Source organism: Platalea leucorodia, assembly GCF_965183815.1.
Source record: "Platalea leucorodia genome assembly, chromosome: 6".
Lineage (NCBI taxonomy): Eukaryota > Metazoa > Chordata > Aves > Pelecaniformes > Threskiornithidae > Platalea > Platalea leucorodia.
The window spans coordinates 3201885-3216163 of NC_138828.1; the positions used below are offsets into that span (position 1 = coordinate 3201885).

General features: G+C 52.2%; 1 protein-coding gene across 1 annotated transcript; it reads left to right on the plus strand.

Moving 5' to 3' along the window:
* The first annotated feature begins 108 nt into the window (after positions 1–108).
* PARM1 (prostate androgen-regulated mucin-like protein 1) lies at positions 109–13402 on the plus strand. Its single transcript, XM_082315128.1, has 4 exons — positions 109–175; positions 11113–11811; positions 12533–12611; positions 13205–13402. The coding sequence occupies exons 1-4, from the start codon at positions 124–126 to the stop codon at positions 13287–13289; spliced, it is 915 nt and encodes a 304-aa protein (XP_082171254.1). The 5' UTR covers positions 109–123; the 3' UTR covers positions 13290–13402.
* The last annotated feature ends 877 nt before the right edge of the window (positions 13403–14279 follow it).

Here is a 14279-nt window from a genome sequence, read left to right on the forward strand (position 1 = left end):
GGTGCCGCTGTGCTCCCGGCGCTGGAGCGGGGCGGCGGAGGCGGCGGCGGGGGCCGGAGCGGGGCGGGCAGCGGGGCCGGGCGGTTCGTCCCTCCCGCCGCGGCTGCCAGCGCCGCCGGCACCATGGGCTGCTGCTGCCGCCTCCTCTTCCTCGCCCTCCTCCTCCTCCCGGCAGGTAAGCGCTCACCACCGGGCTGGGGAAGGGGGTACCGGAGGGAGCGGGGGGGGGGTACCGGTAGCAGGGACCCCCGCTACCGGGCTGGGAGCGATGCGATGGGGACGAGGGGCAAGGGGACGGCCCGCAGAGGGGTCCCCAGTTGGGTCCCCGGCTGGCCTGAAGTCGGGGAGCAGGAGGAGAACTTCAGGGGACCACCAGCATCTCCTTGCGGGTAGCCCCCCTGCCCCGGCTGGAGCTCAACCCCAGCCTCGCATCCCCCTTCCCAGCACCGTCCCTGCTTTGAAGGAGCTTTTATCGCTCGCCCTGGCCTTGAGCCGAGGCTCCTGCACACCCAGCACCTGCCGCTTTCCCCGACCTCAAGGCATCTCCCTCCCCAGCAGTATCAACCTCCCCATTTCACAGCAACACCCAGTTTGATCTCCTTCCCCCACTAAGACAGTCAGAGGAGACAGTTCAGCCCCTGGCCGGTGCGGCAGCGAGCACTTCCAAACGACAGCACGCACAGGTTATCCCTCCGTCCAGGCTGGGTTTTTAATAACAACACGAAAAGCTGCTTGCTCAGGAACACGACAAACACTTGCATAACCGAGCGACCGGGGATGCGCACAAGGAGAAATACATCGGGGAAAGCTGCTGTTATTAAATTGCTGTTGGCGCGCAGCAGAGCGGCGCGAGGGGACGTGGCTGGGTGAGGTTTTGAGGTCCCTGCGAAAGCCTGCAGCTGCGTCCCCACAACAGCAACTGAGGAGGCCACATCTGCAGGAGCAGCAAACCATCATCCTGGACCACATTGGCTTGTGGGAGATCTTCCCTGGTTAAGCGACCCCGCTAATGCAAGAGGAGGGAGAGCTGGCTAAATCCTTCTCCTTGTAAGGGGGGAGCTTGCCAACAAGCTTGTTTTTATACTTTCCAAGCAAGTGCATTTGGGAGGGATGAGGATGAACCTACATTTTGCTCCGCAGGGATGCTGGGGATGCCGCTCTCCTCCTTCACAGGCTTCTGCCTGGCCCCGATTTGGCTATCGCCTTGGCGAGCTGCTCGACAGCGGCCAGCCTCTGCTGGGAGTCAGCCCTCGGCCACTTTGGGGTCAGGAGGTGGGTTTTTCCCAGCGCCCGGGACAAACCCAAAGCTGTTCCCATGACCGTCCCGCTCTAAAGCGTCAATGCCAGCGGGGCTTGGCAGAAGAGCCGGGAAAGATTTCCCTGGAGCACGGTCCCATTGCTCCCGTGTTGCTCCCGAATACCCCAAGGTCTTTCGGATGCTTACTATGACTTTTTTTTCCCCAAAGAAATAATACTTTAAAATATATATATTTATCACCCATGAGAAAACAAAAAGCAAGATATAAATATCCTTCGAGCTCATTCTTTGTGACTTAGTGATAGAGAGGACGTCACTGGGCAGGAGTAAATTAAGGCTGGCCTTGCCTGGCCACATAATGAAATAATAGCATCTCTGACAAGGAAGTTTTTGTCTTATTATGACTTCTTACTCTGGATGTAAATTCGAACCTGCTTTGCTTTCCTGACACGATGCCTGCCCCTGTACGAACACGGGGTTGCTGCGGCCCCAAGCCTGCTTTCCCCTTTAGCAATTCGCCCTGCTCCGCAGCCAGCAGCTGAGACATTTCAAGTACTTGCAAGAGGCAGGTTTCAGCTTTAAAGGCTTTGGGTGCTTCTGCAAGGAGCCTCCGGGGAGAAAAAGGTGCTTTTTGGGGGCCTCGGAGCCTGGCACCATGGGCTGCTTTGAGCTGCCACGGAGGAGACAAAGCTCTGAGCACTCCTGGCCCCGCTCCCCCATACATGAGCTGATGGGCAGAAGAGATGAGTAATTAATTATCCCCTCTCCCAGCCCAAATGAGCAAGCAACAGCTTCAGCCTGTAATACCAGGGGATGCTCAGAAGTTCCTCTGCTGAACCCAATTGCTTCCCCTCCTGGGCAAGGCTCAGATGGGGCTGCTGCACCTCGCAGTAATTAGCAGCTAGCCAGGAAGATGATTTAGCTGGTGTGTTGTCACTTGGGCAGAGCTGCTGTTTGCAACACACCTGGCTGGCTCGAGAGCCACATCCAACCTATCCGCCTGGGAAACTGTATTGTGAGGGGCCTTGAGCCCAGCTGCACAGGCAGGGAGGTCCATCTGCCAGCCCCAAGAGCTGACAAATGGTTTCTCCTCCCATGGTGCAACATTCCAGGGAAATAAGCACAGCATAACACATATTTGCATATTTCAGAAATATAACATGCAATATATCCAAAGTATTTTTTATTTAAATCAAGCAAACATTTTGCAAAGAGCCAGTGCTGTAAACTACTGCTGTTAATGAGGGCAAAGCTCACACCACGAGGACAAGCTCCCACACTGGCCAGCAATCAGCTAAAGCCACCATGTGAGGTGACAGCCTGCCAACACACCCCAAGGGGGGCACAGGGCCCTGCCAGCCACGGGTTCTCCAAGAACACAGAGGCTTTCCACCCCAGGTCCTCATCAGACACCTCTGGCTGTGCGGGTTGACAGTAGCCACAGGTTGCTTTGTCACTCTCAGAAGGAGAAAAACCTCTCTAACAACTCTTCATCCTCTTTTCTGCTACAATTTCATTGCAACTTCAGGATCAAGTGTTTCATGAGTCAAATAATTAAGCAACACTCAGCACAAGGGGGGAACATCATGTTTTCTTTGCACAGAGGGTGGTGTGGCCACCCAACTCCGCAGCTGCTGTAAAGGGTGGATTTGTTGTGCAACCCACAGCCCTTGCTGCTGGGTCTGGACATCGGGGCAGATGGTTGCCTGAGGAGGACTTGGACACCCACTCCAGGCTTTCCCCAGGCAAGGAAGGAGCTGGTCAGAGGGAGCATGCAGCATGCAGGCAACATCTTTACTGAAAAAGTTGGCGTTATCATTTTTAGCTGGAAAGAGAAGAGATTGCAGGATGGCGAAGCTGTCTGCCTGGTTCCTCAAGAGCAATCTGCCTGCAATCGCTTTCCTTAGGGTCTAAACACAGTACAAGAGCAAGCCAGGCCCTCGTGTCAGCTCCTTCCTCCCATGCAAAAGCCTGGAGAAGAGCAGCTGCTGCCAAGCCAGGCCATAACCCACCACCCAGTAAAGACCTCATTTGGAGCCTCTCCTTGCCAGCTTGCCCGAAGCTCTCAACTTTACATGTTCATCCACATGCATTTTGCTCTTGCCTTTTGCAAAAGTCAGGCCACACATCCACAAGAGATGCCGGTACAACCCTACATCCAGGGAGGTGGATACTGATGGGTTTGCTCAGCAGCAACCCCAGGGGGGCTGCCTCCTCAGGGAGGGCTGCCAAGGGACATCCCCAGGGTGCCCTGGCCAGCTGCATGTTTGGGACAGCCTCTCCGCAGGGACAGAGCCTCTGGATGGTGAGGGACACATGGAGACAGCATGCTGATTTCCATTGCGTAGCTATTTCTCTTAGCTACAGAAAGCTTCAGGCTTCAGAGCAATTAGACCTGGACCACTTAACAGCCATGCAGCAGTAGAAAACCAATCACTCAGGAAGCCAGCTTGGCTCATCGGTAAATCAGAGCCACTGCAGATATATTTGATCTGACGGCCTTGAGCTTCTTTATGCAGTTATTGGATAGCTTTTTTACCTGTTGATGTTTCTGGCCCTGGGTTTTCTCACTTGGTTTCTTCTTTCTCTCACAACTGGTTTTACACCATCACCACCACAACCTGGCATTGAAAAAAGAAAGGTGATACAGCAGGAGCCAAGCAGGCAGCAAGGAAGCAGCACATCACCCAGGGGCGTTCCTGCTGCTGCTGGCATTATCAGTTACCAGCATGCACATACAGTGCTGGAGCTCTGCTACAGACCTGGAGAGCCACCACATTGGCCCTGGTTTACTCATTGAAGCTCAACAGCAGCTAGAGATATCCCCAAGAGTTACTATTTCCCAGTACCGACCCAAGTGGGTGTTCCCCCTGATATGGCATAGAAACCTTGCTTGGTCTGAGACAGAGGTTAGACCATGCAGAGCTACTCCCAGACCACCCCATCATCCTTATTTCTTGGGGATAACAAGGTAGGGCTCTGCAACAGTGCCCTGGAAAGGCAGAGACTGAAGTTCAAAGCCCCAGACACAGACCACATTCTCTCTCTTGCTTCTCTCATTTAAGTATAGAGCCTAGTCAGACCCTTGTTTACTGCACCCCGGGCCCTCCAACCAAAGAGAAGAAAAATTAACCACCCCAAAACCCAAATTAAAAGGTGACAGAAAAGGTGAGGCAGCCCAGTGCTGAACAGCTTGAAAAACAAGTTGAACACAAAGCAAAAACTAGTTTTATTTAGTTTGAGCCACCACAAGGAGACCTTTTGCCTTCCACAGCTACATACTACCAGTTTTATAACTAAGATGCAATAACAAAATAAAAGTTACACCTGAGCATGAGCAAAGGGGAAGGAACTGCAGCAAAACAACACGAGGTGTAGGAATATCCAGCCACAGAAACTAAAAACAAACCAATGCGGTCATGAACAGGGAGTCCTCACCCTATATTTAAACATAAAGTGCTTTACTGCTCTGAGACAAATCAACACATGCTGCAGGACCTAAGGAGTCAGAACTGCTCTAACAGCATTACTTGGTGAGAACCAACATAATACAGGAGCTGCAAAAGGTCAAAAAAGATTGTGTATCCCCAAACACCTCACCCACAGTGAGCTGCAGTAGCTTACCTTGCCTATTAAAGTCCAGCTGGCCTCCTAAAAAAGATGAAAAAACAGCTCATCCCTATAGACATACTCTTCCTCACTAATACTATAATTTTAATTAATTATCCATAAAACTTTAGCAATATTGTACAGAGAGGACACCCCTCCAGCCACCAGCTTTTATGTCGGAGCCCCCAAGTGTGCTAACAGCCCCTAATCACCCTGAGGAGCCTCACCTGGGCCCCCCACCCACGCACCCTCTGCCCATTGGGCCGGGACCTCCATTTAAGCTCAGGCTCAGAGCTTAGCTTCTCGTTTCAGCTTTGTGGTGCATGTATATCTTTATAGGGTGGGGTGGTTCTTGGGCTGGTATTATGGATTTGTAGGTTGTCTCTAATCTATTTTTTTTTTTTATAGCTGATGTTTTGATGGTATTTCTATTTTTTTTTTTTTGTGTTGATCCTGAACTTTATGTATTGCTTTGTCTTCAGCAAAGGATGACACTGCATCATTCTTTATCTTCTCTAGATAGGTCTTGTGGGTGTATGGTGAGGTTATTATGGACTTCTGCTTTAAAAAAATAATAAGTATATAGGTATGGTCTTCCCCATATACTTCTGTTAGTATCTGCCCTAGAAGCAGCTGCTGAGCTGGCATAAAAAGTGGTACCCAACCTTAGTGCAAGAGTACAGTGTGCTGTGGGTGCCCAACAGACTTTCTTAATACAGTGGCTTATTTTTTTTCTGTTATCGTATTTCCTATTCAGAAAGAGTGGTTAGGTTCCTTGTGTATGTACAGTCAGGACAAGATGCTGGGAGGGAGAAGAAATTTTAACTATTGTATGGAAACTTTTATTATCTGTGGGGTCTTGGCTGCTAGAGAAGCATCATCTACTGCAGCTGGGGTATGGGTGCCTTAGTGCAGATTGAGAGCAGGCATGTGGTGTGTGGGTTAAGTCATTTTGATCTTCTGGTAGTTATATCAGATGTGATGAGTCATGAAGCTCGTTAAAAGCTCTATCTCTGCCTTATCAGTGGATGTTTGTTTGCTGTGGCATGGTTGCTCCCTCTGATGTCATTCACTTGGGCTGGAGATGTTCTCTTGTTTTTTATACTGCATTTCAGCTGACAGAACGATTTAAAAGCTTGCTGCAATTGCTTCTGGAGTGCCTGGGAAGTGCTTTGCTGGAGGGGCTGCCAGGTCAGGTGGCTGTTTCCCGAGCAGAGCACAGGAAGACTTCAGCTTCTGCAAGGGTGAGACCTCCACCTTTGTGTGGCTTGCAGAAGCCAAGAGAAGAGCATGCAAATAGGAGGGAGGTAACCCATCAGGGGGATGGTTCATTCCTTGGGTTGGCAGGTAATTAGTGTTAATGTTCCCTAAGAGCAAGATATATTAATTAAAGGGTTTTGAGTTTCTTTTCTTCCCTGTTTCCCATACTCCTAGGGAAGACAACCTACAAAAACGACCTTTCAAGCTCATGTGGGGCTGCATAGTGTGACACTGCTGTCTTCCTAGGCAGTTCCCTTGTCCTGGCAGTCCCCTGCCTGCCTCTGCTTGGAGCTGGATTCCAGTAGGGTGGTCAACTGCCTTAAGTGAATTCAATAAGCAAATTCCTCAGGGCTGAACTATGCTTGGCTTTCTTTGACAGCTAACATCCTTCAGTCCCTCTGACAGCCCCTGTTTGAGTTTTTTAGCCTAGGAAAACACACAGTCCTAAAAGAAGTTTTCTAGTATTTTTTTGTTCCATATTCCAGTGTACTGCTCTGGTTCCTGCTCACAGCTGCAGCTCCTACAGACCAGGTGTTGGAGAATCAAGGAAGCCACCACCTTGGCTTTTCTTTGCCTTCTTGGATGTGTTGGTAGAGGACTGGGCTTGCAGACAAGCTGGGTGCTCTTCTGGCCACCCAGCTCCCTGGGGACAGGCAGCACCCACCTGTGGGCAAGCTGGCCATGAGCTGTGTGATGTGGCATGAGGCCATGTCAAGCTATGAGCCAAGGGGTCCCTCAGCCAGGTCCTTGTTGTCTCTTCATCTTAACTTGGTTCAGAAGCAGCCTGCACTGCCTCTGGGATCCTGGCTGGGCTTTTCCTGGGGCACAGCCTGTGTGTGAGGGGGTGATGTGCTGGGGGTGAGAGCTGGACCCCAGGGCAGTTGCTGGTTCCCAGATCACCCGATGGAGGTGATGACTTGAGGGAACAAGAGGGTAGCAGAGGGCTGGCCCAGGCAGGGTTTGCTAGCAGAGATTAATATGGAGCTATTGATCTGGAAACCAAAGCCTGGCTGGCAATGACTATCCAGGGGGAGTCAGAGGAAATCAGGGCTGAGCAGTGTGCTGCCTTGGGCTGTGCTTGCTCTCCTGGGAAATGGCCCTGTGACTTGTGACCTGCTTGGCTGGGAGTGCTCAGCCAGTGGCCAAGGATTGTTCCAGTTTTGTCTCATCCTCTGAATTTATACCACTTAGATATTATTGGAAACTTCCTGACTCATCCTGGCTAGCTGTATTGCCAGCTTTTTGAGGTCACGATCAGTTTGCCTCCAAAGTTCAAGCAGATCATGAGAGCTCTGCTGACCCCAAGCACAAGCGAGCAACATGGGATGCCAGGGTGGCTTTGCAGAGAGGTGGTAAGCTGCCTGTGTCCAAGAGAGACTGGAAGCATCTACATTTACAGAGAAGTAATGAACTTCCAAGGTGCTACCAGCCCTGGGAGGGTCCTGCAGTGCTTGATGTAACCAGCATGTTGTGCTACAGGCTGTCTGCTACCTGTTGAAGTCACGCATCTGAAATGACAAGGTGTGATGGAGAAAGGCTTGTTTTACAGAACTACAGGTAGATGTTCAACCCCGATCTGAAGAACACCAAGGGTGAAGGGGTGCTCGGTCTGGGTTTGTCAGCACTTCCAGCACCCTGTGCTACCACATGGCACCAGATTTCTGCCCTGGCTTAGCTATCTCTAGTGCAGACCTCTTAAAAGAGTGGATGAGTGCTCTGCTCACTTGTTTTAGCATGAGCTAAAACTACTCTTGGCAATGCAATGTCAGGTCAGCTGGGCAACTTCAGGCAGCGTTGCAGAGGTTGAGGGTTTGCTGTTGCGATAGCACTTCTGTGATGATGCCTTGCATCGCTGCTGGTGGGGGAGGCTGACTTGGTGTTGGTGTAGCTTGTGTGTGGGGGGGGAAATAATCCAATTAACTGAGGTCAGAAGTGTGGGGAGGCTGGTGGAGCTGGGGCAGGGCATGTTGGGCCAGAGTACTTGGGTTCTTCCCTCCTGCCTTTACATCAGCTTGTGTTGCTGATATGCCTTTCCACCCATGCATCTCCAAAGCAGACCCTCTGCTCTCTGGCAGAGACCATGCCTCTTCTTGTGGAAGGCCCAGGATGGCTGCATGGTGTTAAATCCCTGAGAAAGTCCCTGCTGCTCAGTGCTCCTCATGAATCCAACAAGGTTTTTCATGTCCCACCCTTGGCTATGAAAACCAGCGGGCCGTGCTCTCCTGGGGTTGTGGTTGATGGCACCTTCAGCTCTTGTGATGTGGGAGGTTGTGGACTAACAGTACCTGCTAGAAATGGCACTTGTACCTTCTTTCTCTTAAAAGAGATGCGGTTTTGGCTGTCTCCCTTCTTTGTACTCTGCCACCTGCCCCCCCAAGTGAGTGTGTTGGCAAGACTGTAAGGGGATGCTTCAACCTGGTCAAGAAAGGGTAAGGGGGGTACCAGTGTAAAAGCAAAAAGGGCAAAAATCAACCACTTGAACCTCAATATCAACATTTTGAAGAGGCAAGTTCTTGCAGCTTGTTTCTGGCTACTGGAAGGCATGTACCAAATGGTGTTGATCCCTAACAGATGTTGCTGCAGGTGCTTTGCAGGTCCCACCACACTGGCATGGGACCTGGCACTTGCTGCTTGTGGCACATCAATGTGGAGAGCTATGCGAGGCGATGGAGCAGCACAGGGAATATTTGGTTTTATGGTGTTGCAGTGCCTGACCTGAGCAAGGGAGCCACCAGCCTCTGCAGGAGGAGGGGACAGGATTAGTGGGGACTCATCAAGTTCGCTGGATGGAGCCAGTGCTGTAGGCAGGCTTTGCCCTGGTGAGATGCTGTGGGTGAAGCCAAGCTGTGAAAAGCAGGGCATTCACCTGAACTAATGGCCTTAAAGCTCAGGATTATCACGGGAATGCAGCTCAAGTTCGTGTGCCAGTAACTCCCAGGTATTAACTAGGAAGCCTGAGATGTAGGGGTCTTGGGATGAGGAGACACCAGAGTGCCCTGTTGACAGCAGAAGCTTTGCAGGAGCCTGGTATGCTTTGGAAAGCTGGGAAGGAGGAGGTGGGATGTCTGGGTGCTTCCCTGCTGCTGTGGTTAGGCTGGGTGTGGAAACCACGGGTGCTAAGCCAGGTAGTTTGTTCAGTAACCAGACTCCAGCTTGTTGTCCATCTCCTCTTCCCTTATCTGAAGGTCTATCAGCCTTCTGCCTCAGCACACTGGGAGCCTGTGGAGGGTGAAAGCTCAGAGGCATCCCTAAGTGCCTGTCCCTGGGAGAAGAGCAGCCATGGCCTCAGTCCCACCTCCCAGACCCTCCTGCTTGGGAAACGCGGTCCATCACAGGGCTATCTACAGTGCCAGGAAAAAAACTTTGGGTCATGTTTGCCAGGGACTTATGCTCCTAAATGCCTTGGTCTCTAATAGAAGCCATGCCCCAGAGCTGGTGTTAAATCCCTGGCCAAGCATGTGTTTGCAGCTTCTAGACAGAAATGGCTTTGTGAAAGGTGTGCTACCCACCCAGTGCTTGCTGCAGTGAGCTGGAGGTCCTTAGCTGAGATGTCCCTTGTGCTGTCCTCCTCCACTGAAGGTGTGCAGGTTGAGTGAAGCCATATTAGACATCTGTAGCCTTCTGTTTGCACTGATGGCTGAAAACACCTGAAAAACATGATTTAGTGAGTCCCTGCTCACTGATGCTGTGTTCCACAATTTCCAAACACAAGTGCCAAGTGTTTCCATCCCTCCTTCAGCATGAGGTGCACTGTCTGTGTCTGGGGAGCCTCGTGGCTCTCCTGGGTGCTCAGTGGTGAGGGGCTTCGCTGGAGAAAGCCTGTGTTGCATGGCCCCTGCTCCCAAATTGGAGTCCTTACCATGCCACTGTTTCTTGGTGCAGCTTTATGTGCAATAAGAGTCGCGTGGTGGGCCAGCAACACCTCTGTCCTGTCTAAAACATCTCTGGTGCAGGCTGGGTCTGTTCTTGCTACCTTGGGTGTCACTTGTATGGGTGGTGTTTCAGTTTGACTTTGGGGGCACAGCAGATTTGACTGTGGTGGTTGACAACATCTCCTTGGGGGGGTGGCTTGGTGATGGGGAGCCTTATGTGCCCACCAGCAATGCCCAGCCGTGTATGATCTGCAAGCTCTGGTTCACAAAGAGCTGCCATGATAGCTGTCTGTGCTCCCACTGCTCTTGTTTCTCACTTAGGTAAGCACCAAGCTCCTGTCTCGAGTTGAGGTGGGAGCTTGGCTTCAGGGTTCCCACAAAATCAGCCTTTTGTTGAGTTTTTTCTGTCCTTCATGCTCATATAATTAGTTCATGGTGGCTTGTTTGTGACAGAGCAAGTTGTTGCTCTTCCCAGTGCTGGGTTTGGGATGCTCTGGGGGTGTAAATAAATGAATGCATGGGAATAAAATTCCCTCCCCATGTCACTTAGTGTTGGCATGTTCTTCCCTTGGCCAAAGTGTGCTGAGGGAGCTAGCTGTTAGTGCTGGCCCAGTGCTGAGTTCAGCCCTGGAGAATAGAAGGGGGGGGGAAAGCCCCAGCTGTCTGCTGGTGGGGATAGAGGAAAAAATGACTCATCTTCATGAGAAGAAATGGAGACGAATGAATGCACAAGGAGATGGGGGAGAGGAGAAAGAGGTGTCTTGTGTTATCATTCCCAGCTGTGCGGTGGCTGCTGCCGAGGAGGAGCTTGCTCCCCTGCTGCTTTGCTGGCTGCTGGGAGGAGATGCTGGGAAGATGGAGGGGGGGGTTGGGGATGTGGGGCATCCTAGCCTTGGGGAAAAATGGTGCTGATCCATGCTGGGGCAACTGGTCTGGTTTAAAACTCGCCTCTAGCTACACAAAGGTATTTACCATCTCTCTATTTTAGATGGCTCTCCGCATTTTAAAAATAAACTTATTTCCAGGTTCATTCCCAAACCCTTTAGTGTTCACCCAAACCCAGGTTGCCTGAAGGATTTCCCTGTTATTCATGCTTCTTTGTCTCACTCCTAGGCCTTGGCGATGACTCCACAGCATCGTCCCTCGTCCCTACCAGACCTCCCTTCCCCTTGGAGGGGATCCCAACGGGGCCGGGCTCCAGGGATGCAGCTGTCCCCACGCCAGCTCCTGGCCAGCCCTTGCTGCCCATGGCCACGGGACCTGCTGGAGACAGGGCGTCCTCTGGGCCGGCGGAGGGGGATGGTCACAATACCACAACCCACACGGCGTCACTGTCCCCTGCTCCTGCCTCTGTCACCGTGAACTCCGCCACCACGGCCTCCATCACCGTAACAGACAGCCCATCCGTAGCCTCCAGCTTGGTGCCACCAACCTTGGAGACAGCCCCAGGTCTTCGGACAGCAAATACTGCCAGCTTGGCAAGAGGCACGATGGATTTGGGGGCAGCTCCCAGCCCCATGGGTATACCTGCATCCTCCTCCTCCCTCCCCACCAGCAATCCATACTCATCCCCGGGGATGGTTTTGTCCCCAACGCCTGTCCTCATGAGCCCCAGCACCACCCAGCTACTGGCGCAGACCAAGGATGTCCCTTCCCTGGGGACACTGTCCATGGTGTCAAGCCTGGCTGTGGAGCCAACGTCCCCCCCAGTGACTGGGATGAGCCCCACCGCAGCCGAGGCCACGGCCACCGGCAAAACCACCCTCTCCACCGGAGTCACCATGGAAGAGGTCCCGCGTGCCTTGAGCGCAGGTGAGCACCGCTGCTCTCCATAGGCATATACAGACAAAACATCAACCTCCAAGGTGCTTCGATAAGAGGGGCAGACCCCTCGAATTGGGAAGGAAGAGGTGGTCAACTTTCTGATGGCACCATCCAGCAAAAGCTGAGCTTTCCTGGGGGAGCCTGTATCATCTGCTCCATCGGTAGAGACAAGGAGGTGTAGATACCAAACCTCAGCTGGCTGGAGATGTGAATAAAATCCTTAGTTGCAATTTTGATTTGAAACACTTAAGGATGAGAGGAAACAAGTGCCTGAATGGTGGGTGCAGCCTGAATTAGGAAGATGTAGGTTTTTTTCTCCTTCCTGGAGACCTCACTTAGCTTTCACTTATCCTCTTCTGCAAGCTCAGATAGCTTAAAAGCACTTTATAAGGCCAGAGAAGGGAGGGATCTGGAGCATTTTCTAGCCTTGGCTCAGCATGAAATGCTGCCTGGTGCTGGGAGGAGCATTGAGGAGCAAGTCCATAGTCCTCAAGCAAAGCCCAGCTGTGTTTTATCTCAAATCCACCTGCCCTACCTTTATAGGAAGGCAAAAATATAGGGGTGCCCAGCATCCTCCACAGGAGCTTTGGGAAGCATTGAGGGAATGTTTTCCCTTCGCCAGAGACGGCTGGCACGGGTATATCGGGAGCAGCCGGGGTATGGGGTGGGTGCTGACCACTGCATTTTCTGATGGACCCTCCCTCCACAGGGAGCATCGTGGCCATAACTGTGACGGTCATCGTGGTGGTGGTGCTGGTTTTCGGGGCGGCGGCGTACCTCAAGATCAGGTAAGGCTGTCTTTTGGGGTGCTTGAGCCACGGCCCCCCCGAGGCTGCAGCCCCTCTCGCCGTCGCAAGGGCGATGCGGAGGGGCAAAGCCCTGGGGAGATGCTGTCCCCAAGCCCAGCGGGGCGATGTGCAGCCTCTAGTCCCAGCGCAGCTGCATTTTCTACCACGTCTACTTTGAAAAGCAGCGTTTTTCTTCCTCATTTTACAACAGCCTCGCTCAAATGCTGGAGACGCTGTTCAGCATAGTCATAACCAGTAATTATCCCTAGGGCGAGCTGCTGCCACGGGTCTTGCTGTGACTTAGACAATAAACAGCAGCACGGCCCGGCGCTGGGCCTCTGTAATGAGGCTTTGCTGACAACTGAGATGAGCCAAGGTCTTGTTTTAATTTCCTGGCATGTCCTGGTCTGTTTTAACAGGGGCAAAACCCTGCCTGGGCTTATTTTCTGTCCTGGTGCTTCTTGCTAAAATATCCCAAAGCTCAACCTGGTGAGGGCTTGCATGTAACTTTTTTTTTTTCCACCCTATGGTAAAATAACTAGTAAACCACCAGGGCAACTGGTAACGCCGAATGGTTTGCTTTCCCCTGGCAGGCACTCCTCCTATGGCAGGCTTTTGGATGACCACGACTACGGCTCCTGGGGCAACTACAACAACCCTCTCTATGATGACTCCTAGCAGGGACGAGGGAAAGAAAAAAACAAAAATCCTTAATTTATAAGCGCTTCTGCAGCAGAGCATCCGCTGTTGAGGAGATGCCCGGGCGCTGCGTCATGCTGCGGGCAGGATTATGGCGGGTCCGGCGGATGATGGGCAATTGGAGGGTGGGTCTGCAGCACCCACAATAAACCTGAATTTTGGCCTTTGCGTAGGAAACTCTGGGTCCTGGGGCACGTTGGCCACTTGGTTTGTAGGCAAGGGAATGCAAATTCCCCGGGGGAAGGGTTGGGGAGGTAAAGGGAGAGGATGGAGGTTCAGCCACGGTGTCCTTAGAAACGCTGCTGCCCCACGGCTTGAGGAGGGACATGGGGGCTGCTGAGCCAGAGCCAGCAGCGTGCAGGGGTCTGCTGTGCTTTTACATGTCCCTTCCTCCAAAATCACCTCCCTGCATCGCCCCACTGTGAAATCCTTTGCTTTGCCTTGCCTTGCTGGGGTCCATTTGCAGTTGCGAGGCTGCTCCATCACTGCTCTCTTTGTTTTCCTGCAGGTGCTTCTGCACAGAAGCTTGTCATTTCTTTTTTTTTCTTGTTTAATTGTGTGGTTTTTTCCCCCCCAAACACAGTCCAGGAGCCCGTGGGGAGGTGCATTGACCACCCACGCTCCTGGCCTGAGAGGTGCCCTATTTCACATATGTGGGTGCTTGCTCCACAGCTTTATTTTTAATCCTTGAAAAACTTGGCTGCTAAAATGCAGTGAAGTGGGTTTTTTAATCCCTAATTTATGTGTTCAGCTTGTAATGCATGAAGGTGGGGGGTGGCTGATGGCAGGGCTGGTTTGGGGTGGGGGGAGGCTCACCCCAGCCCATGTCCCTTCACTCGGCTGCTTCTGCCTCTGGCTAAATCCCCTGGCAGTGAAAAGCAAAGCTCTCAGCCTGCCTGACCTTGATAAATAAATTGGCATTAAATGATGCTGAAAAGGTTGGGGGCATGCCAGCAAACCCCCAGAGCT

Bases quoted from the DNA above. Each gene is read 5' to 3' on its own strand.
- PARM1 (XM_082315128.1), top strand. From the start codon at position 124: ATGGGCTGCTGCTGCCGCCTCCTCTTCCTCGCCCTCCTCCTCCTCCCG. The intron at 176-11,112 runs GTAAGCGCTCAC...TCTCACTCCTAG, and splicing joins CCTCCTCCTCCTCCCGGCAG to GCCTTGGCGATGACTCCACA. The intron at 11,812-12,532 runs GTGAGCACCGCT...CTCCCTCCACAG, and splicing joins CCCGCGTGCCTTGAGCGCAG to GGAGCATCGTGGCCATAACT.